The following is a 26,047-nucleotide window of genomic DNA, read 5'->3' on the forward strand; positions in this document are numbered from 1 at the left end:
AGCTGGTGTTACAACCATGGCAGATTATCATTTGCCAAAACTTTTTCTCAGTGTGGAAGAGTCAATTACTAGGGAGCGCAGTTTAAGGTGCAAGGGGCAAGACTTAAAGCAAATGTACAAGGCAAGTTTTTTACACAGAGTGTGGTGGGTGCCCAGAACTCGCTGCAGGGGGAGGTAGTGGAATTGCAGATACAGTAGTGAGTTTTATGGGACATCTGGATAAATACATGAACAGAATGGGTATGGAGGGATATGGTCCCTGGAAGGATAGAGGTTTTAGTTCAGTAAGGCAGCATGGTTGGCGCAGGCTTGGAGGGCTGATGGGCCTGTTCCTGTGCTGTAATTTTCTTTGTTCTTTGAGGACATCAGACCCCAGAGGGAAACCTTTCTGATCATAAACTTTTTTCTTTGTGTTTTGAAAATGTTGTACTTTTGAAAATGAGGAGGAAGAACTACTGGCCCCAAAAGCATAAAATTTCAATAACCCCTTGAGGATTTTAAAAATGAGATGATTTATTAACTAGAAAAAAAGCTTAAGCACATAAGATTAAAGTTATACAGTTAAGATTCTTACAGATCAACCCTCAAAAAACCCACTTAGTAAAACACACAAGTAGACTACCTTCTTGGCAACAACCCCCTTTTAGAATTTGCTATAAAATCCAGTAATTTTACCCAAAGAAAGAATTGCAGTCACTTTAATAAAGGGATGTCACAAGACTTAAAAAAATTATACACGTTTGGAAATAAAAAAAAGTTCAGAAAGGAATTCCTTTGAGAGACAAATCCTTACAGCTTGAAATTCTATGGCAGCTTCCAATTCAAAACTTTCACACCTCCCCATGTCAATCTGGCCTTGAGACATGTTCCCACATAACCATCCAAAATTCAGCTAAACATCAATCCTTAAATGTGTTTTTCCTTTCATCTCAATTTCCAGAAGTTCTCTAGCACTTATTTGAACTCAACTTTTCTACTTTCAGTCTGTAAAACTTAATATATTTTCTATTGTTTACCTATAACCCTTTATAAGTAGTAAAGATTCCTTGTCAATTCTAAACTCCCGTTTGAAATTCAACAACTGAAAAGCCAAGTGCCTACCTATAATGCAAATTTTAGATTCAATCTGTTGTAAATCTAACCTCACCGTAACCTCTCATTATACATACATGAACCTAGCACCTTTACCCTTCCATCTCTGTTCTCACAGGCAACCTTCACCTGTTTTAAGTAATCATGGACACACACACAGTTTTCTTTACAAAATACCACAATAATGTTAAAAATAACATCCATTATCACAGTGGTTAGCACTGCTGCCTCACAGTGCCAGGGACCCGGGTTCGATTCCAGGCTTGGGTCAGAGACTGCGTGTTCTCCCCGTGTCTGCATGGGCTTCATCCGGATGCTACGGTTTCCTCCCACAATCCGAAAGATGTGCTGGTTAGGTGCATTGGCCATGCTAAAATTCACCCTTGGTGTACCTGAACAGGTGCTGGAGTGTGGCGGCTAGGAGATTTTCACGGTAACTTTATTGCAGTGTTAATGTAAGCCTACTTGTGACACTAATAAGTAAACTTAGCTGGTAATATATATAAAGAAATCATGCTCCTGTTATCATTGTAGACCAAATGAAACATCAGCCCATTGAAAGTCAAAGTCAATGTCAATTTTATTCTCCGGGGAAATTTGCTTTCGAACTGACATTGTGACAAAAATTGAACATTGAATTTAGTTCAGGATGTGTTGGGAATTTTCAGGTTCGACTAAATCTGGCATGATTTAATGTAAACACAGTAAAAAGTCTGACAACACCAGGTTTTAGTCCAACCTATTTATTTGATAATATTCTCACTAGCTTTCGAGGGGACAGCCTCTTCGTCAGGTGAATAAATAGGTTGGACTAAAACCTGGTGTTGTCAGACTTTTTACTGTGTTTACGCCAGTCCAACGCCGGCATACCCACATCATGATTTAATGTAAACAGAGAAGCACAGTGTTCCTGAAGGACAGCATTATTCTTAACACAAGCAAAATATTGAAGATGCTGGAAATACTGAGGCTGGGGAGTATCTCTGGTGGAGCAAGAGACTGAAAGAGAGAAAAACAGTTAATGTTTCAGGTTGATGACCGTAAGTTACATCTAGAGAATGGATGAAATGGAGAGTATTCCTTCATGTAAGACCAACGGTTGGAAATTTGCTTCATAAATCTTTCCAACTCTGGGGCAGCACAGTGGCATTTCTGCCTTTCGGCATCAGGGACCCGGGTTCGATTCCTGACTTGGGCCACTGTATGTGGAGTTGGCACATTCTCCCTGTGTCTGCTTGGGTTTCCTCCAGGTGCTCCAGTTTCCTCCCACAGTCCAAAAATGTGTGGGTTAGGCCATGCTAAATGGACTCTAGTGTCAGGGGATTAGCAGGACAAATATGCGGGCTCATGGGAATAGGGTCTGAGTAAGATTGTGGTCGGTGCAGACTCAATGGGCCAAATGGCCTCCTTCTGCACTGTAGGGATTCTATTTATATAGGTCACCTGTTTATCACTAGCCACACCTTGATTGTAGATCATAACTTATTGCATTATTCAAAAAAAGTCTCATCTCTCTGGTTCTAATTGCAAATATTTTAAATTTAGCTTTTTTTCTGTAGCCCTACAATTTTTATTTCCCTTTAGGTGTTGTATCCCATTCCCTTTTGAGCCTTTAAGGGAGTACATTTCAGATTGTGTGTTAAAAAGATTTTGTTGCCATTGTCTTTGATCCTTTTGACAATCTGTTTTCACGGTAGCACAGTGGTTAGCACTGCTGCCTCATAGCGCCAGCGACCTGGGTTCGATTCCTGAATTGGGTAAATGTCTGTGCAGAATCTGCACGTTCTCCTGGTGCCTGCGTGGGTTTCTGCCGGGTGCTCCGGTTTCCTCCCACAGTCCGATGGTTAGATGCATTGGCTGTGTTAAATTCTCGCAGTAAAAAGTCTGACAACACCAGGTTTTAGTCCAACCTATTTATTTGATAATATACTCACAAGCTTTCGAGGGACACCCTCTTCGTCAGGTGGATACCCTCTTCGTCAGGTGAATGGAGAGAACTCTCCATTCACCTGACGAAGAGGGTGTCCCTCGAAAGCTTGTGAGTATATTATCAAATAAATAGGTTGGACTAAAACCTGGTGTTGTCAGACTTTTTACTGTGTTTACGCCAGTCCAACGCCGGCATACCCACATCTTAAATTCTCGCTCCATGTACCCGAACAGGAGTTTGGCGACTAAGGGGTTTTCACACAGTAACTCCATTGCAGTGTTAATGTAAGCCTACTTGCAACACAAATAAATAGACTAAATCTCAGTGCTTCATGGGGAAGTCTCTCTCTGCTCTGTAGAACGCTTGGTCGGGATTTTCCAGCTGTGCTTGCCCCAAGGCTGGAGATTTCTGCCGGAGATCAACAGACCTTTGTGTGGTCTGCACCCCCGTAATGCTGTGGCCGGAAGGATGGGAAAATCCTGACCCCTGTGAATTTTGAACACCTCAATCAAGCTTCCCCTCAGCCTTCTGCTGAATCACTCTATCTTCTCCAATCTACCCACTGATTATAGTTACCTGGGTAACTGATGACCTTTGCCCCCAGAACCATTCTTGTAGATCTTTAATGCACCCTCTCTAAAACTTTAATTCGTAAAGTGCAGTGCCCAGAATACACCAGGGAATTTCAAATCAGCGTTTTATAAAAGTTTGTCATAACTTCCTTACTCCACTCCTTGATTTATTAGACCCAAGGTCCATATCGGGGCGGCATGGTAGCACAGTGGTTAGCACTGCTGCTTCACAGCTCCAGGGTCCTGGGCTCGATTCCCGGCTTGGGTCACTGTCTGTGTGGAGTTTGCACACTCTCCTCGTGCCTGTGTGAGTTTCCTCCGGGTGCTCCGGTTTCCTCCCACAGTCCAAAGATGTGCGGGTTAGGTTGATTGGCCATGCTAAGAAATTGCCCCTTGGTGTCCAGGGATGCGTACCTTAGAGGGATTAATGGGTATAGGGCCTGCTGCATTCCTATTTCTTACATTCTTATAATAAGTAGGGATATGGGGGTAGGGCCTGGGTGGGATTGTGTTTGGTGCAGACTCGATGGGCCGAAGGGCCTCTTTCTGCACTGTCAGGTTCTATGATTCTAATATGCCATTTTAACCATTCTTTTTCAAACTGTCCTGCCACCTCAGTGAATTTCATATTTACCCCCAGGCCCCTTTAGAATTACACTCTGGTTTATATTGCCTTTGGTTCTTTCCATGAAAATGTATCACTTCCATGTCACCTCTGGCTTAGTTCACAGAATCCTCTACAGTGCAGATGGAGGCTATTCAACTCATCGAGCCTGCACCAACTCTCTGGCAGGGCAACTTACCCAGGGCTGATCCCCTTAACCTCATGTATTTACCCCAGTAATTCCCTTAATCTTGGGACACTAAGGGAGAATTTAGCACAACCAATCTACTTAACCCACAGATCTTTGGAGTGTGGGTGAAAACCGAAGCACCTGGAGGAAATCCATGCAGATATGGGGAGAATGTTCAAACTCCACACAGACTGTCACGCAAGGCTGGAATTGAACCCAGGTTCCTGGCACCGTGCTGCCCATAGCGATTGATAGCAGTCTTGTACCTGAATCCTTGGTGACACAGTAGTTAGCACTGCTGCTTCTCAGCGCCAAGGACCTGGGTTCAATTCCTGGTCACTCTGCGAGGAGCTTGCACATCCTCCCCATGTCTGCGTGGATTTCCTCGGGGTGCTCCAGTTTCTTCCCACACCCCAAAGATGTGCAGATCAGGTTGATTGACCATGCTAAATTGAGCCTTAGTGTCAGAGGGACTAGCAGGATAAATACATGGGGTTATGGGGATAGGGTCTGGGTGGGACTGTGGTGGGTGCAGACTCAACATACCAAATAGCTTCCTGCACTGTAGGGATTCTATGAATCACAAGATCCTGGTGTCCAGTCCCATCTGAGGGCTACATTCCACTGCAGCACTAAGGGAGTACTTTAGGGTGGGATGGTAAACTGAGATCCCAGCTGCCTGCTCAGGTGGATGTAAAAATTCCCAAAGCATTACTTTGAAGAAGAAAGAGCAGCAGAGTTATCCCCATGTTCATCCCTCAATCAACACCACACAAAACTAAATTATCTGTGGTCATGGCATAGCTGTTTGTGGCAGTTTGCTGTGTGCAAATTTGATCCTGTGTTTCCTACAGTGACTACACTCCGAAAGGCACTTTGTTGGTTCTAAAACACTTTGAGATGTCTTGTGCTTGCTGTGCAAATCTGGCTTTTTTACTTTACACTTTGCTCTATGGCGTCCGTTCCACCAACCTGTCTGTCCTCTTCATAGAATCCCTACAGTGCAGAAGGAGGCCATTTGGCCCATCAATCCTGCACCAACAACAATCCCACCCAGGACCTATCCCTCTAACCCCATGTGGAATCATAGAATACTACAGTGCAGAAGGAGGCCATTTGGCCCATCGAGTCTTCACCGACCACAATCTCACTCAGGCCCTACTCCCATAATCCCACATATTGCAGCTATATAGAACGTTGGTTAGGCCACATTTGGAATACTGTGTCCAGTTCTGGTCGCCACACTACCAGAAGGTTGTGGAGGCTTTGGAGAGAGTGCAGAAAAGGTTTACCAGGATGTTGCCTGGTATGGAGGGTCTTTAGCTATGAGGAGAGATTGGGTAAACTGGGTTGTTCTCCCTGGAAAGACGGAGGCTGAGGGGCGACCTAATAGAGGTGTATAAAATTATGAAGAGCATAGATAGGGTGAACAGTAGGAAACTTCTTCCCAGGTCAGAGGTTCAAGGTGAGGGGGCAAGGTTTAACACAGATGTCACAGGGACGTACCTTACACAGAGGGTGGTGGGGGCCTGGAATGCGCTGCCAAGCAGGGTGGTAGAGGTGGACACGCTGGGATCGTTTAAGAGTTATCTGGATAGCCACATGAACAGACTGGGAATGGAGGGATACAAACGAATGGTCTAGTTGGAAGCATGAGTGGCGCAGGCTTGGAGGGCCGAAGGGCCTGTTTCCTGTGCTGTATTGTTCTTTTTATATTTACCCTGCCAATATTAGGGTCAATTTAGCATGGCCAATCCACCTAACCTGCACATCTGTGGAGTGTAGGAGGAAACCAGAGCACCAGGAGGAAACCCATGCAAACACGGTGAGAACGTGCAAAATCCACACAGACAGTGACCCGAGGCCGGAATTGAACCCGGGTCCCTGGCGCTGCGAGGCAGCAGTGCTAACCACAGTGGCACTGTGCCGTTCTTGAAGTCTTTACCATTTTCCTCACTTCACAATATTTCCACATTTTTGTGCTATCTGTATGTTTTGAAACTGCTCTGCAGGTCCAAATTTAAATTGTTAATTTATATCCAGTAAATCAGTGGTACTGACAATAAAAATGTTCAAAGTATCTCCCCAAAAAATAAATACTTGAAATTAACCCCGCCCCAATGCAACATCCCTGTCTCTTAAAACTCCATTACCAGAATCAACTAATCTCATAACTCTGGCAAAATCTATGTTTTGCATTAGGAGAACCCACTGAGAAAGTTATCAAGCCTAGATTCTGAATCCAAGCATGCCCAGGTTTGATGATGTGATTAAATCTCCTCCAGCAGGGAATAGGTAATGTAATTAATGTTGCGCTATTTCAGCTCAGCTGCTTGGCTGGGAGTTCAGCTTAAACTGAATGAGATAAGTCACCTTTGTCCGATTACCAACCCTTGGGGAAGCCCACTGTATTCCAACCTCCAATCCCATAATGTTTTTTGTCATTCATCCAACTTTGTATCCATGCTGCCGTGCTTCTCTGTTCTAAGGGCTTCAGCATTCCTGGCAACCTGCTAAGTGGCACTTTATCAAAGGTTTGTTGAAAGCCTATATAAATGATACCATTGCATTATTCACATCAACTGTTTAAGAACATTTGATCTGAATAATGCAGTTTAGGGAAGGTGATGGCTCACTGGTATTATCACTAAACTATTAATCCAGAAACTCAGCTAATGTTCTGGGGGACCCAGGTTCAAATCCCGCCACAGCAGAGAGTGGAATTAGAATTCAATAAAGAATACCTGGAATTAAGAATCTACGGATGACCATGAAACCGTTGTCAGAAAAACCCATCCAGCTCACTAATGTCCCTTAGGGAACGGGATCTGCTCTCCTTACCCAGTCTGGCCTACGTGTGACTCCAGAGCCACAGCAATGTGGTTGACTCCCAACTGCCCTCCAAGGGCAACTAGAGATGGGCAAAAGATGTGGCCAGTGAGTGACGCCCATGTCCCACAAATGTATCGTAGAATCCTACAGTGCAGAAGGAGGCTGTTCGGCCCATCGAGTCTGCACTGACAACAAGGCCCATAACCTCACATATTTACCTGCTAATCCTCTAACCTACGCATCCCAGGACATTAAGGGGCAATTTAGCATGGCCAATGCACCTAACCTGCACATCTTTGGACTGTGGGAGGAAAACGGAGCACTCGGAGAAAACCCACGCAGACACGAGGAGAATGTGCAAACTCCACACGGACAGTGACCCGAGCTGGGAATCGAACCCAGGTCCCTGGAGCTGTGAGACAGCAGTGCTAACCACTCTACCAATGTGCTGCTCCAGTTTGGCATCACGAGCTTTTGGAGCGCTGCTCCTTCAACAGGTGGACTTTAAAGTGGTGTTGTGAAATTTCTTACTGTAACATGGCATAGAATCATAGAATCCCTGTAGCGCATCCACACCGACCACAATCCCACCCAGGCCCTAATCCTGCAACCCCTCATATTTACCCTGTTAATCCCCTGACACTGAGGAACAACGTATCATGGTCAATCAATCTAACCCGCACATCTTTGGAGCATGGGAGGAAACCAGAGCACTCGGAGGAAACTCATGGGGAGAGCGTGCAGACACGACCCAAGGCCAGAATTGAACCCGGGTCCCTGGCACTGTGAGGCAGCAGTGCTAATCACTGTGCCACCATACTGCCACATGCACAGCAAGATCCCACAACCACCTTCTGCATGCAAGCGTATTCTAAAACCCATTTTTAAACTTGAGGCTTCTCAGTTCCTTTGTTTCCAAGTTCAGCCGTCCAATATCCATTTGTTTTGGTTCGAAGCCAGCGAGTGCTGGATCAGAGCAACCTTCAGTCCCCAGACTGACTACTGAATAAGCGTCCACTGTTTATTTAATCCTTCATTACAATAACACAGGACTCAAATACATTTTAAGACAGAAACACGCCACTGGATCATAACTATTAAATTCAAACACTTCTTCAGCAAATATTTCCTTGCTTTTTTTAGTCTGACTCTTCTGGTTTTTACAATTGGGAATAGAATCCGTATGTTTAACAAAGTTAAACAGTAGAAAATACAGTGGTGATGAGTACAGTAAAGGAATGGGTCGGGCTAATTATGACATCGAATGCCATGGAGTTAGTAAACCTTGGCCAGCCGTGGAAAGCTACGGAAGCGACTGGTTTGTTGCAAAACCCAACCGGTTCGCTGAAGAAGAAGGTACTTGCATTTATCCGGCACTTTCCGTGATCCCATCCCAACGCACTTCACCTAACCTCCGCATCCCAGGACATGGAGGGGCAATTTAGCACGGCCAATACACCTAACCTGCACATCTTTGGACTGTGGGAGGAAGCCGGAGCCCTCGGAGAAAACCCACGCATTGAGGTGTAGTCACTGTTGTGTTGGCAGGAACGTAGCAGCCAATGTTGTGCACAGCAAGATCCCATAACCACCAGTGTGATAGTCACCAGGTGATACTAACGTTGTTGGTCCAGGGATAAATATTGGGCAGGAACTTTTACATCACCCTGGGGCCCTGCCTTGGGTCTCTGTCTGTGCGGAACCTGCACATTCTCCCCGTGTCTGCGTGGGCCTTTATCCGGGTGCTCCGATTTCCTCCCACAGGACGAAAGACGTGCTGGTTAGGTGTGTTGGCCATGCTAAATTCTCCCTCAGTGTACCCGAACAGATATGTCTAATGCTGCACTCCCTAAGTGAACACATTGTCAGTTAAAAATAATGGTGCCTGTCAAACACAATACTGCAGGTGTGGCCTCACCAATGCCCTGTACAATTACAGCAGGAGGTTCACTCGGCTGATACCGGGGATGAGGGGGTCAGCCTATGAAGAGAAACTAAATAGACTGGGTCTGTACTCGTTGGAGTTTAGAAGGATGAGGGGGGATCTTATAGAGACGTATAAGATAATGAAGGGGATGGATAGGGTAGAGGTAGAGAGATTCTTCCCGCTCAGAAAGGACAGCAGGACTAGAGGGCACAGCCTCAAGATAAGGGAGGGGGGGCAGTTTAGAACGGAGTTGAGGAGGAACTTCTTCACTCAAAGGGTGGTGAATCTCTGGAATTCTCTGCCCGTTGAAGTGGTGGAGGCTGCCTCGCTAAATATATTTAAGTCACGGGTAGATAGGTTTTTGACAGACAAGGGAATTAAGGGTTATGGGGAGAAAGTGGGAAAGTGGAACTGATCCACTTCAGATCAGCCATGACCTTATTGAATGGCGGGGCAGGCTCGAAGGGCTAGATGGCCTCCTCCTGCTCCTATTTCTTATGTTCTTAGAACAGTTCTAATTCTGTATCCGGATCCTCAGCACCGTACCCACCAAGCTGTTTGAGATGTGGAACTCCCGTGTGGGAATCGTCCCACCCTCTGTGACTTTGTGAGTTGAGATTCCAACAGGTTTTGACACAGTGTCAACGCGCTCAGAGTAAGAAATTCAAGCAGCCACAGGAGGCCACAATGTGGACTTTGTCTAAAAAAGCAAAAGAAAGAAGGCTCCTGCGGTAACAGAAGAACATTTTGTGGTCAGAATAGTTTGTTCAGACTGGTATTTACTGTAAACGTGGGAAAGGCAGACACTGTTCCAGACTAAAGGGCTGAATGTGATGCTTGCTCCAATATGCCCTTGTTTATTGTTTGTACTGGCAGGTAATTGGTTCAACCCGGATACAGGTACTCAAGATGCCAATAACACTATTGCTTAGCAACCTAACGGCGTGTACATTGTGGTGTAGGGGAGCGCAGTTATTTGTGAGGGACAATAATGTCCCTCTCTTTGGGTGCTAATTATTAATAGTCTGTAATTTTACTGTTACTATGCACAATCGAAGGACATTATCTAATTCAGTACTTAGAGCATTTATAAAGCGAGACTGTTGGGACGGTGGGTCAGCAAACATGCCTAATCCTGTATTCCCTAAATTAACACTAAAAATAAGAGCGTCTAGTTTCATACTTTGCCAGCTGGCTTGGGGTTGTGGGCAGTATATTGGCACAGCAATTAGCACTGCTGCCTCATGGCACCAGGGACTCAGGTTTGACTCCTGGGTCACCGTCTGTGCACCGGGTTCGATTCCTGGGTCACCGTCTGTGCACCGGGTTCGATTCCTGGGTCACCGTCTGTGCATCAGGTTCGATTCCTGGGTCACTGTCTGTGTGGAGCCTGCACATGGTCAAAGTCTGGAAGACGTACTGGTGAGATGCATTGGCTGTGCAAAATTGTTCCATAGTGTCCCAAAGTTAGGGGAGAATTAGTGGGATAAATACATGGGGTTAAGAGGATAGGGCCTGGGTAAGATGCCCTGTCAGAGAGTTAGTGCAGACTCAATGAACGGTATGCTTTGTCTGTACAGCGCATAAGAAACAATACTTTTCACTGTATACTAATACATGTGACAATAATAAATCAAATCATAATCAAGTAGGCAAAAGAAACACCTTCTGTTGTACCTCTAGATTTACAATAAAGATCTTGGCTGAGTGAGAAGTAAGGCTGTCTACATGTCTGGGTTGTAACTGATGTCCGAATTCCTGAAAATGTCCCTGGACGGCACCCAGTACTCTCTCTGGGAAGTGAGACTTTAGCTTAGTGGTACCATGTTGTCTCTATGTTAGAAGGTGATGGGTTCAAGTCCCGCTCCAGACAGCAGGATGGTCAGAGATTAGAATATGGTGTTTATAGAGGGAGTCCTTGTATCCAGATAGGGTGAACATTAGTTTTGTGGCAGTGTGCTGCATTGTGTTCAATGGTCACTAGCTACATTGTGTATTAGTGAACAAACTTGGACATACCCAAGGTGCGGTCTGATCAGAGCTCTGTATAGTTTGGCCTCTATCTGTACCGTTTAACAACCTATTAGCTTTGCCGCGCTGTGCAGTGGTAGAAATACATTGAGGTCAAAATTGCCAATAGTCAAATCATAGGAAATCTGCAGGACATTATAGAAAGACTTGCATTTATTAGCACTTTTCATGACTTCAGGTCATCTCAAAATGTTTTACAGCGAATGAAGTACGTTTGAAGTGTGGTAATGTAGGAAACGGAGTGGATAACTTGCAGTGAGAGCACAGCAAGCTCCCACAAACAGCAATGTGACTTCCCCTTAACGAAAGCATGCTGACTGTCTCTGATCAATCCGTGCCTTTCTAAGCGATGACTTATCTTGACTCTCAAAATTGATTCAAATAATTTTCTCACACTGAAGTCTGATGATCAATCATTAATTATTTCCCCAAACCCCTCGCGGCCTTTTTAAACAATGGTACAACATTTGCAGATCTCCAATCCTCTGATACCACACCTGTATCTACTGAGGATTAAAATATGATCCTCCGAGCTTCTGTTATCGCCTCCCTGGCCTTTCTTCACCAGTCTGGGATATAATCCATCTGACCCTGGTGATTTACCCATCTTCAAGGACGTCAGTCACTCCAGGACTTCCTCTCTCACTACGCTCATTGAATATTTCACACTCTCTCTAACTAGAATGTTTGCGTCATCCCTCTCCTCTGTGAAGACAAAATACTCATTGAGAACCCTGCCAACATCCTCTGCATCAACATTCAAGTTATTTTGTATATAAGACCATAGGACATAGGAGCAGAATTAGGCCACTCGGCCCATCGGGTCTGATCCACCATTCAATCATGGCTGATATTTTTTCTCATCCCCATTCTCCTGCCTTTTCCCCATAACCCCCGACCCCCTTATTAATCAAGAACCTATCTATCTGTGTCTTAAAGACACTCAGTGACCTGGCCTCCACAGCCTTCTGCGGCAAACAGGTCCCAAGGTTCACCACTCTCTGGCTGAAGAAATTCCTCCTCATCTCTGTTTTAAAGGATCGTCCCTTTAGCCTGAGATTGTGCCCTCTGGTTCTAGTTTTTCCTACTAGTGGAAACATCCTCTCCACGTCCACTCTACCCAGGCCTCGCAGTGTCCTGTAAGTTTCAATAAGATCCTCCCCCCCCATCCTTCTAAACTCCAATGAGTACAGACCCAGAGGAGGAACTTCTTCACTCAAAGGGTGGTGAATCTCTGGAATTCTCTGCCCGTTGAAGTGGTGGAGGCTGCCTTGCTAAATATTTTTAAGATGCGGGTTGATGGGTTTTTGATGAGAGAGGGGATTAAGGGTTATGGGGAGAGGGCAGGAATGTGGAACTGAGCCACGACAGATCAGCCATGATCTTATTGAATGGCGGGGCAGGCTCAAAGGGCTAGATGGCCTACTCCTGCTCCTATTTCTTATGTTCTTATGTTCTTATACTCAACCGTTCCTCATATGACAAGCTCTTCATTCCAGGGATCATTCTTGTGAACCTCCTCTGTACCCTTTCCAAGGCCTTCCTGAGATATGGGGCCTAAAACTGCTCACAATATTCCAAATGGAGTACGTCCCTGACAGATCATAGAAAACATAGAAGATGGGAGCAGGAGGAGGCCATTTGGCCCTTCCAGCCTGCTCCTCTATTCATCATGATCATGGCTGATCATCCAACTCAATAGCCTAACCCTGCTTTCTCCCCATAACCTTTGATCCCGTTCACCCCAAGTTCTATATCCAGCCACTTCTTGAATACATTCAATATTTTGGCATCACCTATTTCCCGTGGTAATGAATTCCACAGGCTCACCACTCTGGGTGAAGAAATGTCTCCTCTTCTCCATCCTAAATGGTCTAAAGTGGTAAATGCGGGGTCACTTTTAATATTTAAGAAAAACTTGGACGGGTTCATGGATGAGGGGGGTGTGGAGGGATATGGTCCAAGTGCAGTTCAGTGGGACTAGGCAAAAAAATGGTTCAGCACAGGCAAGAAGGGCCAAAAGGCCTATTTCTGTGCTGTAATTTTCTATGGTTCTAACCTGAATCCTCAGACTGTGACCCCTGGTTCTGGACTCCCCCACCATCAGGAACATCCTTCCTGCATCTACGCTGTCTAGTCCTGTTAGAATTTTATAAGTCTCTACTATTTCTAGAGCCACTTCCTTAAGTACTCTGGGATATAGATTATCAGGCCCTGGGGATTTATCCGCCATCAATCCCATCAATTTTCCCAGTACCATTTCTCTACTAATACTGATCTCCCTCAGTTCTTCTGTCTCACTAAATCTTACGTCTCCAACATTTCTGGCATTTGACTTGTGTCCTCTTTTGTGAAGCTGGAACCAAAGTACGTGTTCAGTTGCTCCACCATTTCTTTGTCCCCTATTATACATTTCCCTATTTCTGTCTGTAGGGGACCTACATTTGTCTTCTCCAACCTCTTTCTCTTCACATATCTGCAGAAACTCTCAGTGTCAGTCTTTATGTTCCCTTCAAGCTTACTTTCGTTCTGTATTTTCCACTTCTTAATCAATCCCTTGGTCCTTCTTTGCTGAATCCTAAACGGCTCCCAATCCTCAGACCTGTTATTTTTCTTGGCTAATCTGTATGCTTCTGGCTTAGATCGGATACTCTCTCTAATTTCCTTTGTAAGCCATGGTTTGGCCCTCTTACCCATTTTGCTTTTGTGCCAGACAGGGATAAACAGTTGCTGCAGTTCCTCCATGTGTTCCCTGAAAGTTTGCCATTGCCTATCCACTGTCATCCCTTCAAGTAACTCTCCTCAATCTACCAAGGCCAACTCACGTCTCATATCCTCATAGTTTCCTTTATTAAGATTCATTCTCCATCTCCAGCCCTTCCTTAGTTATCCTCTTATCATACTACTAAAACATCTTTGGATTTTCCATTGTTTTCCCAAACTGGATCACTGTAAGTTGATGCCTCAGACTTTGACTGATTCAAAGTCTGAGGCATCAAAGGGTTGATGCCTTTGGCAGCTAGATCTAATGTCAATAATAATTTTATAAAGGGAATTGGATAAATAATTGGATAAAGCCCCCGCTGCCAACATCCTGGGGGTTATCACTGGCCAGAAACTGAACTGGACCAGCCATATCTACAGTGTGGCTTAATGAGCAGGTCAGAGGCCAGGGATTCTGCAATGATTAACTCACCTCCCGTTACCCCCCGATGCCTGTTCACCATCTACCAGGCACAAGGCAGAGGTTTGATGGAACGTTCCCCGCTTGCCTGGATGAGTGCAGCTCCAACGACACTCAAGAAGCTCCACACCACCCAGGACACAGCAGCCCACTTGCTCTGCATTCCGTTCATCAGTTTCAGCATTCACTCCCTCCACCAGCAGTGCATCGTGGCAGCAGTATGTGACACCTACAAGGTGCACTGCAGGAACTCATCAAGGCTCCTTCGACAACACCTTTCAAACATGTAACCTCTACCACCTAGAAGGACAACAGCCACAGTTGCAAACTTCCCTCTAAGACACTCACCACTCTGACTTGGAAATATATCGCCGTTCCTTCAGTGTCACTGGAATTCCTTCCCTAACAGCACTATGGGTGTGCCTACACCACAGGGACTGCAGCGGTTCAAGAAAGCAGCTCACCACCACCTTCTCAAGGGCAATTAGGGATGGGCAATAAATGCTGGTCTAGCCAGCGACAACCACATTCCAAAAATAAATTTAAAAATCTCCACATTTTTGTTCCTTCTTTCAAACAGAAGATTCTGATGTGGAACCTTATCGTTTTTACACAGAAACACACTGCCTCAGAACTACCTCAGAACCGGTTAGTTTAACGTCTGTGGTAGGTAAAATGTTAGAATCCGTCATTAAGGAGGAAATTGCGAGGCATCTTGAAGGGAATTGCTTGGTAGAGCAGACGCAACACGGTTTCATTAAAGGGAAGTCGTGTCTGACAAATTTACTGGAGTTCTATGAGGATGTGTCTAGGGCGGTGGATAGAGGAGAGCCGGTGGATGTGGTCTTTCTGGATTTTCAGAAGGCGTTTGATAAGGTACCTCACAAGAGGTTACTGCAGAAGGTCAGAGGACATGGAGTTGGGGGTAGGGTGTTAGCGTGGATAGAGGATTGGTTGTCAAATAGGAGGCAGAGAGTGGGGGTCAATGGGTGCTATTCGGATTGGCGGTTGGTGACTAGTGGGGTGCCCCAGGGGTCGGTGCTGGGGCCTCAGCTATTTACCATTTATATAGATGATCTGGAGGAGGGAACCGAGTGCAGGGTGTCGAAATTTGCTGATGACACCAAGATTGGGGGAAAGGCAAATTGTGCGGAGGGTGTGGAGAGTCTGCAGAAGGATCTAGATAGGCTGGGCGAATGGGCCAGGAAATGGCAAATGGAATTTAATGTTGGCAAGTGTGAGGTGGTCCACTTTGGTAGGAAGAATGGTAGGAAGGACTATTACTTACGTGGCGAAAAACTGCAGCAGGCAACGGTGCAGAGGGACCTCGGGGTCCTTGTGCATGAGTCGCAAAAAACCAGCCTGCAGGTGCAGCAGGTGGTCAGGAAGGCGAATGGGATGCTGGCCTTCATAGCGAGGGGGATTGAATATAAAAGTAGGGAGGTCTTGCTGCAGCTGTATAGGGCATTGGTGAGGCCGCAGCTGGAGTACTGTGTGCAGTTTTGGGCGCCGCACCTGCGCAAGGATATTTTGGCCTTGGAGGGAGTGCAGAGGAGGTTTACTAGGCTGATACCGGAGTTGAGGGGGTTGAGCTATGAGGAGAGGCTGAATAAACTAGGCTTGTACTCGTTAGAGTTTAGAAGAATGAGGGGAGATCTCATTGAGACGTATAAGATGATGAATGGGATGGATAGGATAGAGGTGGAGAGACTCTTCCCGCTCAGAAAGGACAGTAGGACTAGGGGGCACAGCCTCAAGATAAAGGGGGGGCGGTTTAGAACGGAGTTGAGGAGGAACTTCTTCACTCAAAGGGTGGTGAATCTCTGGAATTCTCTGCCCGTTGAAGTGGTGGAGGCTGCCTCGCTAAATATTTTTAAGAAGCGGGTTGATGGGTTTTTGATAAGAGAGGGGATTAAGGGTTATGGGGAGAGGGCGGGAAAGTGGAACTGAGCCACAACAGATCAGCCATGATCTTATTGAATGGCGGGGCAGGCTCGAAGGGCTAGATGGCCTACTCCTGCTCCTATTTCTTATGTTCTTATGTTCTTAAAACACACAGAACTCGAATACAACCAGCAATCAATATGCAATCAATACTGCAAAACAGTCAATAAATTAGGCAGATTATATATTTGCTTATGTATTTATCTACAAGTCTTTCTATCAAACAAAAAAAAACATAAGTTAGGCAGTGAGTAGAGTATCAATCAGCAATTCAATTCATCTTGGATTCAATGGAATTGTTCACAAATATTTGTTATTCTACTCTTCTGGATTCTGAATATTCACCTTTTGTAAGAACATGTTAACTGAGACACTTCAATCAATTTGTCTGTCAGTGCCAACCTGATGGACGGGGGTGAACATGGAAGATGGAGACGTTGGAGATGGTTGTTTGGGGTGGGGGGGTGTGGTGCCAGTGAGTGGGTGGGTGGGGGGTTGGGGGGAAGGGGTCCGATGTTTCAGGGCAAGGGATGGGATTTACCCTCAATGACTGCTGGGGGAGGGGAAGGGGTCCGAAGGGGTGGGTGGAGCCTTGATGAGTTCCTGCAATTCATCCTGTAGGTGACACATACTGTTGCCACTGTGCACTGCTGATGGAGGGAGGGAATGCTGAAATTGATGAATAGAATGCAGAGCAAGCGGGCTGCTAAGAACTTAAGAACTAGGAGCAGGAGTCGGCCATCTGGCCCCTCGAGCCTGCTCCACCATTCAATAAGATCACGGCTGATCTTTTTGTGGACTCAGCTCCACTTACCCGCCCACTCACCATAACCCTTAATTCCTTTACTGTTCAAAAATGTATCTATCCCTGAATTAAAATATTGAACAAGGTAGCCTCAGCTGCTTCACTGGGTAGGGAATTCCACAGATTCACAACCCTTTGTGTGAAGAAGTTCCTCCTCAACTCAGTCCTAAATCTGCTCCCCCTTATTTTGAGGCCATTCCCCCTAGTTCTAGTTTCACCCACCAGTGGAAACAACTTCCCTGCTTCTATCTTATCTATTCCCTTCATCATCTTATCTGTTTCTATAAGATCTCCCCTCATTCCTCTGAATTCCAATGAGTATAGCCCCAGTCTACTCAGTCTCTCCTCATCAGCCAACCCTCTCAACTCCGGAATCAACCTAGTGAATCTCCTCTGCACCCCCTCCAGTGCCAGTATATCCTTTCTCAAGTAAGGAGACCAAACCTGTACACAGTACTCCAGGTGTGGCCTCACCAGCACCTTATACAGCTGCAACATAACCTCACTGTTTTTAAACTCCATCCCTCTAGCAATGAAGGACAAAATTCCATTTGCCTTCTGAATTACCTGCTGCACCTGCTGTATCCTGGACATTGATGTTTGCAGGAGCTGGGAGTGAGGGGGATTGGGAGGGGGGAGAAGTGGGGGAAAGTGGGAGGGGAGGCATACCAGCATTGACTGTTGGGAGAAGGTGAGAGGGATGAATTCTGGCTCTGATTGGGGAGGGAGGAGGGGGAGGGGGTGTTGCTAGGAGCCTGAGACCCGCCTGGCAGAATGAGAGGGGAAGGTCACTTTCTGCTTTGAAGATGGTGCCCAGACCGCTGTGCAGTCGAGTCCTGCCGGCGTGCTGAGGCCCCCTCAACTTGCCCAGCAAGTTCGATTCCGGCTCGGGTCACTGTCTGTGTGGAGTTTGCACATTCTCCCCGTGTCTGCGTGGGTTTCCTCCAGGTGCTCCGGTTTCCTCCCACGCTCCAAAAATGCGCAGATTAGGTTGACTGGCCATGCTAAATTGCCCCATAGTGTTGTTGGGGGGTTTGGTTGGGTAAATAAGTAGGATTGTGGGGAAAGAACCTGGGTAGGATTGTGGGTGGTGCAGACTCGATGGGCCAAATGGCTGTAGGGATTCTATGATTCACTGAAGCTAATTGAAATTAGACCACCCCTTTCATCTTTGTCTGTAGCTAACATTTCAATGACCTCTTTGAAACGAACACCACATTATGACAAACAAACCATTTGGTAATAGTACAAATATATCTGTTATTTTTTCATTGCTAACAACTACAGCACTTCTGGGTCATTAGTTCACCTTCAAGTCTATAGATACCCAGTCCCCTCAATCCACAGTTACAGTTCACTAACTTTACAACCTCTGGTAATTGCCACAGTTCTCTGGCCGTTACTGCAGTGTTGGCGAGGGCTGCGAGAGAAGTGGTTCGTGCTGGCGAGGTCCAGCGGTGCCCCTCTGCCGCTCCGGGCACCAGAGAAGATGTGGCCGTTCTTGGCAGAGATGGTCTGCCCCCGGTAGAGTTGGGCCTGACGTTGGCAAAGGCCCACCTTGCTCAGCAAGATGAAGACGTCCCGGCGGAAAGCCTTGGTGAAGATGACGTAGAGGAAAGGGTTGGCGCAGGAATTGAGTGGATAGAAGAGGACCAGCAATATCTTGGAGTTGGTCACGGTTATCAGCGGCTTGTTCAAGATGGCGGACAGCGCGTAGAAGGAGATGGGGGCCATGCAGGTGAAGTCAGTGAAGATAAGGACTGCCATCCGCTTGGCAATTTTGGTATCTTTGGTGCCGGGTTTGTAATGCGGGTTCTTTACCGTGACGTAGATCCTGATGTAGCAGGCGCAGATTATGATGAAGGCCAAGATGTTGACCAACAGAACCAAAACAATGTAGCCCTGAGCCAGCTGGGACTCGGTATCCATGGGCAGGCAGATGCTCACCTTAATGTAGCTGCTGACCCCGACGATGGGCAGAAGGGCCAGGGTGAGGCAGAGCAGCCAGCCTCCCACCATGATCATGGCAGCGTGTCTCAGCCTCATCTTCCGGTCTAACCGCATGGCGAAGTTGATGGCGTACCAGCGCTCCAACGTGATCACGGTAAGCGTGTAGACCGAGAACTCGCTGGCAAAGACGGTGAAAAATCCGGCAGTGTTGCACCCAGGCCCAGTCTGCCAGTCTATGGCGTAGTTGTAATACTCGGTCCTGGTGTAGAGGTCCACAGAGGCGATCAGCAGTAAGTAAATACCCATACAGAAATCCGCCACCGCGAGATTGCACATCAGGAAACGAGAGACAGTCAGCTTGTAGTGACTGGTCAGCAGAACCAGGAGCACGAAGGTGTTCCCCAAAATGGCCAACAGATTAACAAACCACACGATAACTCTCAGCGAGTCGTAACCCATAATGTCCTCGCAAGGGTTGAATTCATCAGGCTCCGGCTTACAAACAATCTCCTCGTTGCCTCCGCACACCATGTAATCGTAATGATTGTCGAAAGCTTGCACGTGGTCCTCTTGAGGGTTCTTCAACTCTTGGCCAAACCCCACATCTTCATCTCCCTGTTCCTCGAAGAACACATAATAATGGGAGTTGCTGTGGAAATCGCGGAGCTTTGAGCCCTGGTCGGAGGTGTGACCCACGTTGTTATCTTCTGCGTAGCTGTGGTAAAAAGGCCCATTGTATAAACTGAAGGATCTTCTCTGCCTGAGACCGTGGCTAGATGTTTGGTTGCACATAATTGACTCTAAAAGCCTGTAGGGCAAACTGAAGATTGAAAAGACACATTATAGAAGATTAAACATTGGGACAATATTTATCGATTCTTAAAATTCATTCGTGAGACACGGGTGTCGCTGGCTGGGCCAGCGTTCATTGCCCATCCCTAGTTGCCCTTGAACTCGCTGGGCCAGTTCAGAGGGCAGCTGAGAGTGAACCACACTGCTGTGGCTCTGAAGTCACATGTAGTCCAGACCGGGGTAAGGACGGCAGATTTCCTTCCCTATAGGGGCGTTATTGAACTAGATGCACTTTTCCCAACAATCGACAATGGTTTCTTGGTCATCGGTAGATTCTTAACTCCAGCTTTAATATTGAATTCAAATTCCACCATCTGCTGTGGCAGGATTCGAATCCGGGTCCCCCAGAACATTAGCTGAATTTCTGTTAATAAGCAATAATACCGCTAGACCATCGCCTCCCGATAAATAGTTAAGATGAGTGCCACAACATCGCTGTGCTGGATGTAGAACACAGTGTGCTTTTCTAACTGTCACTGCTTTGTAATGATTGAATAATGGAAGTCCTTCTTACTTTCCTCAGTCTTCCTTTCACCCACAATCTCCAGGCTGTACACCTCGATTTTAAAATTCCCATCCTTTTCTTTACAAATCCCTCCATTCCCTTGGCCCTGTCTTATCTCTGTAACCTTCTCCAGCCTTACAACCTTTGGAGATACCTGCGTTCCTCCACATCTGGCCTCTTCTGCACCCCCAATGTTTTTATCACTCCGCTGGAAGCGGCTTAGTCTACACCCGAAGCCAATGATTTTCTAGCTGGGATTCCCCAGAGGCCACAGGTCCCCCGGCATCCCTAAAACCCCACAATTTTCAGATCATTTGTAAACTGTACCAAACTCCCCAAGATACGTCCCTCTTGCATTTAGTGAAAAATAATCATTCGTTCAACGATGTTATGCTTTGTTTTCACTATTGTTTTATAATATAATATATACCATGGGAGGGAAGGACAGCGAGAGGGTTGGGGTCTCGCAGAATTTCACCATATAGTATAGGGTTCCTTAATCAGGAAAAGGTTGAAAACTACTGCCCTAAGTTCTGGAATTCCCTCCTTAAAACTCTTCTCCACTTGTCCTCTCCCTCCTCATTTAAGACCTCTTTAAAACCTATCTCTTTGACCAAATTTCTGTTTATCAATTCCAATACCTCCTTCCGTGGTTCTCTGTCAAATTTTGCTTGGTGACCCTTCGAGATGTTTCGCTGGGTTAAGGTAAACTGTTGTTCCATGTACTAGGTACCACGTCAGGTACTATGGTTAACTTCTACGGACCAGGGAGACAGTCATTAACAGGCTCAACCCCACTCACTGCCCAAGACCGCACAAAATTACAAAGGGTGCTGAATGTAGCCCAGTCCATCACTCAAACCAGTCTCCCATTCATCGACTCTATCTACACTTCCTGCTGCCTTGGAAAAGCAGCCAGCATAATTAAGGACCTCACACACCCGGACATTCTCTCTTACACCTTCTTTCGTTGGGAAAAAGATGCAAAAGTCTGAGGTCACGTACCAACTGATTCAAGAACATTCTTCCCTGCTGCTGTCAGACTTTTGAATGATTCTACCTCACACTAAGTTGATCTTTCTCTACACCCTAGCTATGACTGTAACACTACATTCTGCACTCTCTCCTTTCCTTCTCTATGAATGGTATGTTTTATCTGTACGGTGCGCAAGAAACAATACTTTTCATTGTATGTTAATACATGTGACAATAATAAATCAAGTCAAGTCAAATCAAATCATTCATCCCTAACTCTCTAAGGTCAGCGGGCTTCCCCACACTAAGCTTTGACTTAGTAGTGAACTGGAAAATGTTATTAAGTAAAATTTCCCTGGTGATTTCAGTATCAAGAATCTCAGGAAAAGCACTTGACCCAGTGTATCCTGGCTTTCCTCCTGGGCACTGACTCACCCTTTGTTTTTCTTCCAGTTCTTGAACGCACAGCAGTGGCTTGGGTAGGTGAGGTCGGCTCTCATTAGGTGAAGGAACGTCTTCAGAGGAGGGAGTTTCTTCAATGTCCAAGTGTTCTTTGCCATTAATTCCTTCAAAGGTTCCAGTCCTTTGCTGGGAAGGGAGTGCACACTGGACTGGGACACATCACTGTGAGAAAGAGAGACCAATTTGTGAGGCTAACTCCAAGCCATCTGAATTGGTGCTTATTCTCCAGATTAAATCAGACTGTTTGAAAGGGGGGTGAGCTATTGGTCTTTGTAACTATGGCAATGCAGAATTTGTGCTCACTTTACATACAAACCTCCGTGACCATCTCCACTCCCAAGCATGTCTGTGCTCCTGGAGACCAGAGACATTTCCATGAAGTAGATGGGATTCTCGCACCATCTGGGCACAGCTGGATCTGCCCACTGAGGGCACAGCTGGATCTGCCCACTGAGGGCACAGCTGGACCTGCCCACTGAGGGCACAGCTGGACCTGCCCACTGGGGGCACAGCTGGATCTGCCCACTTGGGGCACAGCTGGATCTGCCCACTGAGGGCACAGCTGGACCTGCCCACTGAGGGCACAGCTGGACCTACCCACTGAGGGCACAGCTGGATCTGCCCACTTGGGGCACAGCTGGACCTGCCCACTGGGGACACAGCTGGACCTGCCCACTGGGGGCACAGCTGGACCTGCCCACTGAGGGCACAGCTGGACCTGCCCACTGAGGGCACAGCTGGACCTACCCACTGGGGGCACAGCTGGACCTGCCCATTTGGGGCACAGCTGGATCTGCCCACTTGGGGCACAGCTGGACCTGCCCACTGAGGGCACAGCTGGATCTGCCCACTTGGGGCACAGCTGGACCTGCCCACTGAGGGCACAGCTGGACCTGCCCACTGAGGACACAGCTGGACCTGTCCACTGAGGGCACAGCTGGACCTGCCCACTGAGGGCACAGCTGGACCTGCCCACTGGGGACACAGCTGGACCTGCCCACTGAGGGCACAGCTGGACCTGCCCACTGGGGGCACAGCTGGACCTGCCCACTGAGGGCACAGCTGGACCTGCCCACTGAGGGCACAGCTGGACCTGCCCACTGGGGACACAGCTGGATCTGCCCACTGGGGGCACAGCTGGACCTGCCACTGGGGACACAGCTGGACCTGCCCACTGAGGGCACAGCTGGACCTGCCCACCGGGGGCACAGCTGGACCTGCCCACTGAGGGCACAGCTGGATCTGCCCACTGGGGGCACAGCTGGACCTGCCCACTGAGGGCACAGCTGGACCTGCCCACTGGGGACACAGCTGGATCTGCCCACTGGGGGCACAGCTGGACCTGCCACTGGGGACACAGCTGGATTTGCCCACTGAGGGCACAGCTGGACCTGCCCACTGGGGACACAGCTGGACCTGCCCACTGAGGGCACAGCTGGACCTGCCCACTGAGGGCACAGCTGGACCTGCCCACTGGGGGCACAGCTGGATCTGCCCACTAACCTGAGGTCTCTGGTGGACCTGCCCACCTTTCCAAAAAGTCTTCCTGCCTCCATTGCTGATGTGTACAGAGTTGATGGGGGTTCCAGAGGTTGACTCAGCACATCTGTCCTGCCTCTCTTTGAGGTAAAAAGTCTGACAACACCAGGTTTTAGTCCAACCTATTTATTTGATAATATTCTCACAAGCTTTCGAGGGGACAGCCTCTTCGTCAGGTGAATGGAGAGTTCTCTTTGAGGTGCCAGTGGTACATTAGCACCATCCATCCTACTCCTTTCTCCTCACCACTAAATATCCCACTTCTCCAGGTAAACCCCAATATGCAGCAGAAACCCAATGTAAGAAGATAACATCCCAAACATTTATTTTTATTCATTTGTGGGACATGGTTGTCACTGACAGGCCAGCATTTATTGCCCAGGCCTAGTTGCCCTCGAACTGGACACCTTGCTGGGGCCATTTCAGAGGGCAGGAACTTTGAGACTCGAAATATCAGCTCTTTTCTCTCCTTACAGATGCTTCCAGACCGGCTGAGGTTTTCCAGCATTTTCTCTTTTGGTTACAGAGGGCAGCTGAGAATCAACCCCATTGCTGTGGCTCTGGAGTTACCTGGAGGCCAGACTGGGTAAGGATGGCAGATTTCCTTCCCTGGAGGACATTAGTGAACCAGATAGTTTTTCCCGACAATAGTTTCATCAGTAGATTCTTAATTCCAGATATTATTGTTGAATTCAAATTCCACCTGTGGCAGAATTCGAACCCAGATCCCCAGAACATTAGCTAAGCTTTTAGATTAATAGTCTAGCCATAATACCAGGCAAAAGGCGGGGAATTATAGGCCGGTTAGTTTAACGTCTGTTGTAGGTAAAATGTTAAAATCTGTCATCAAGGAGGAAATAGCGAGGCATCTTGAAGGGAATTGCTTGATAGAGCAGTCGCAGCACGGTTTCATTAAAGGGAAGTCGTGTCTGACAAATTTACTGGAGTTCTATGAGGATGTGTCTAGGGCGGTGGATAGAGGAGAGCCGGTGGATGTGGTCTTTCTGGATTTTCAGAAGACGTTTGACAAAGTACCTCACAAGAGGTTATTGCAGAAGGTCAAGGGACATGGAGTTGGGGGTAGGGTGTTAGTGTGGATAGAGGATTGGTTGTCAAATAGGAGGCAGAGAGTGGGGGTCAACGGGTGCTATTCGGATTGGCGGATGGTGACTAGTGGAGTGCCCCAGGGGTCGGTGCTGAGGCCTCAGCTTTTTACCATTTATATAGACGATCTGGAGGAGGGAACTGAGTGTAGGGTGTCGAAATTTGCTGATGACACCAAGATTGGGGGAACGGCAAATTGTGCGGAGGGTGTGGAGAGTCTGCAGAAGGATCTAGATAGGCTGGGCGAATGGGCCAGGAAATGGCAAATGGAATTTAATGTTGGCAAGTGTGAGGTGGTCCACTTTGGTAGGAATAATGGTAGGAAGGATTATTACTTACGTGGCGAAAAACTGCAGCAGGCGACGGTGCAGAGGGACCTCGGGGTCCTTGTGCATGAGTCGCAAAAACCCAGCCTGCAGGTGCAGCAGGTGGTCAGGAAGGCTAATAGGATGCTGGCCTTCATAGCGAGGGGGATTGAATATAAAAGTAGGGAGGTCTTGCTGCAGCTGTATAGGGCATTGGTGAGGCCGCAGCTGGAGTACTGTGTGCAGTTTTGGGCGCCGCACCTGCGCAAAGATATTTTGGCCTTGGAGGGAGTGCAGAGGAGGTTTACTAGGCTGATGCCGGAGTTGAGGGGGTTGAGCTATGAGGAGAGGCTGAATAAACTAGGCTTGTACTCGTTAGAGTTTAGAAGAATGAGGGGAGGTCTCATTGAGACGTATAAGATGATGAATGGGATGGATAGGATAGGGGTGGAGAGACTCTTCCCGCTCAGAAAGGACAGTAGGACTAGGGGGCATAGCCTCAAGATAAAGGGGGGGCGGTTTAGAACGGAGTTGAGGAGGAACTTCTTCACTCAAAGGGTGGTGAATCTCTGGAATTCTCTGCCCGTTGAAGTGGTGGAGGCTGCCTCACTAAATATTTTTAAGACGCGGGTTAATGGGTTTTTGATAAGAGAGGGGATTAAGGGTTATGGGGAGAGGGTGGGAATGTGGAACTGAGCCACGACAGATCAGCCATGATCTTATTCAATGGCGGGGCAGGCTCGAAGGGCTAGATGGCCTACTCCTGCTCCTATTTCTTATGTTATGTTCTTATGTTCCCCTATATCCACCCTCCTCTGGTTTAAATGCCCCAACTAACCATCATTATTAATCCTGACATTGACCCAGTTTTGATGTGGAGGTTCCGGCACTGGACAGGGGCAAACACGGTGAGAAGTCTCACAACACCAGGTTAAAGTCCAACAAGTTTATTTGGTAGCAAAAGCCACTAGCTTTCGGGCCTCTGACCCTTCGTCAGGTGAGTGGGGAGTTCTGATCACAAACAGGGGATATAAAGACACACACTCAGTTTACAGAATACTGATTAGAATGTGAGTTTTTACAGCTAATCAAGTCTTAAAGGTACAGACAATGTGAGTGGAGATAGGATTAAGCACAGGTTAAAGAGATGTGTGTTGTCTCCAGACAGGACAGTTAGCCCAGGCAAGTTATGGGGGTTATAAATAATGTCACACTATTTGTAACCCCCATGACTTGCCTGGGTT

General features: G+C 47.2%; 1 protein-coding gene across 1 annotated transcript in view; it reads right to left on the reverse strand.

The window, feature by feature from the left end:
- The window catches only part of tshr (thyroid stimulating hormone receptor), a 67,703-nt gene that overhangs the window by 2,277 nt on the left and 39,379 nt on the right, over positions 1 to 26,047 (reverse strand). Inside the window, exons 9-11 of the mRNA XM_080202103.1 lie at positions 21,829 to 22,017; positions 18,608 to 19,869; positions 17,781 to 17,832 (exon numbers count right to left, since the gene is read on the reverse strand). Of these exons, the coding sequence (XP_080058229.1) occupies positions 17,781 to 17,832; positions 18,608 to 19,869; positions 21,829 to 22,017 (1,503 nt within the window). The remainder of the gene's footprint in view (positions 1 to 17,780; positions 17,833 to 18,607; positions 19,870 to 21,828; positions 22,018 to 26,047) is intronic.

The sequence above is a fragment of the Carcharhinus amblyrhynchos genome, chromosome 14, assembly GCF_965287045.1.
Source record: "Carcharhinus amblyrhynchos chromosome 14, sCarAmb.v2.hapA, whole genome shotgun sequence".
In the NCBI taxonomy this organism is placed as follows: Eukaryota; Metazoa; Chordata; class Chondrichthyes; order Carcharhiniformes; family Carcharhinidae; genus Carcharhinus; species Carcharhinus amblyrhynchos.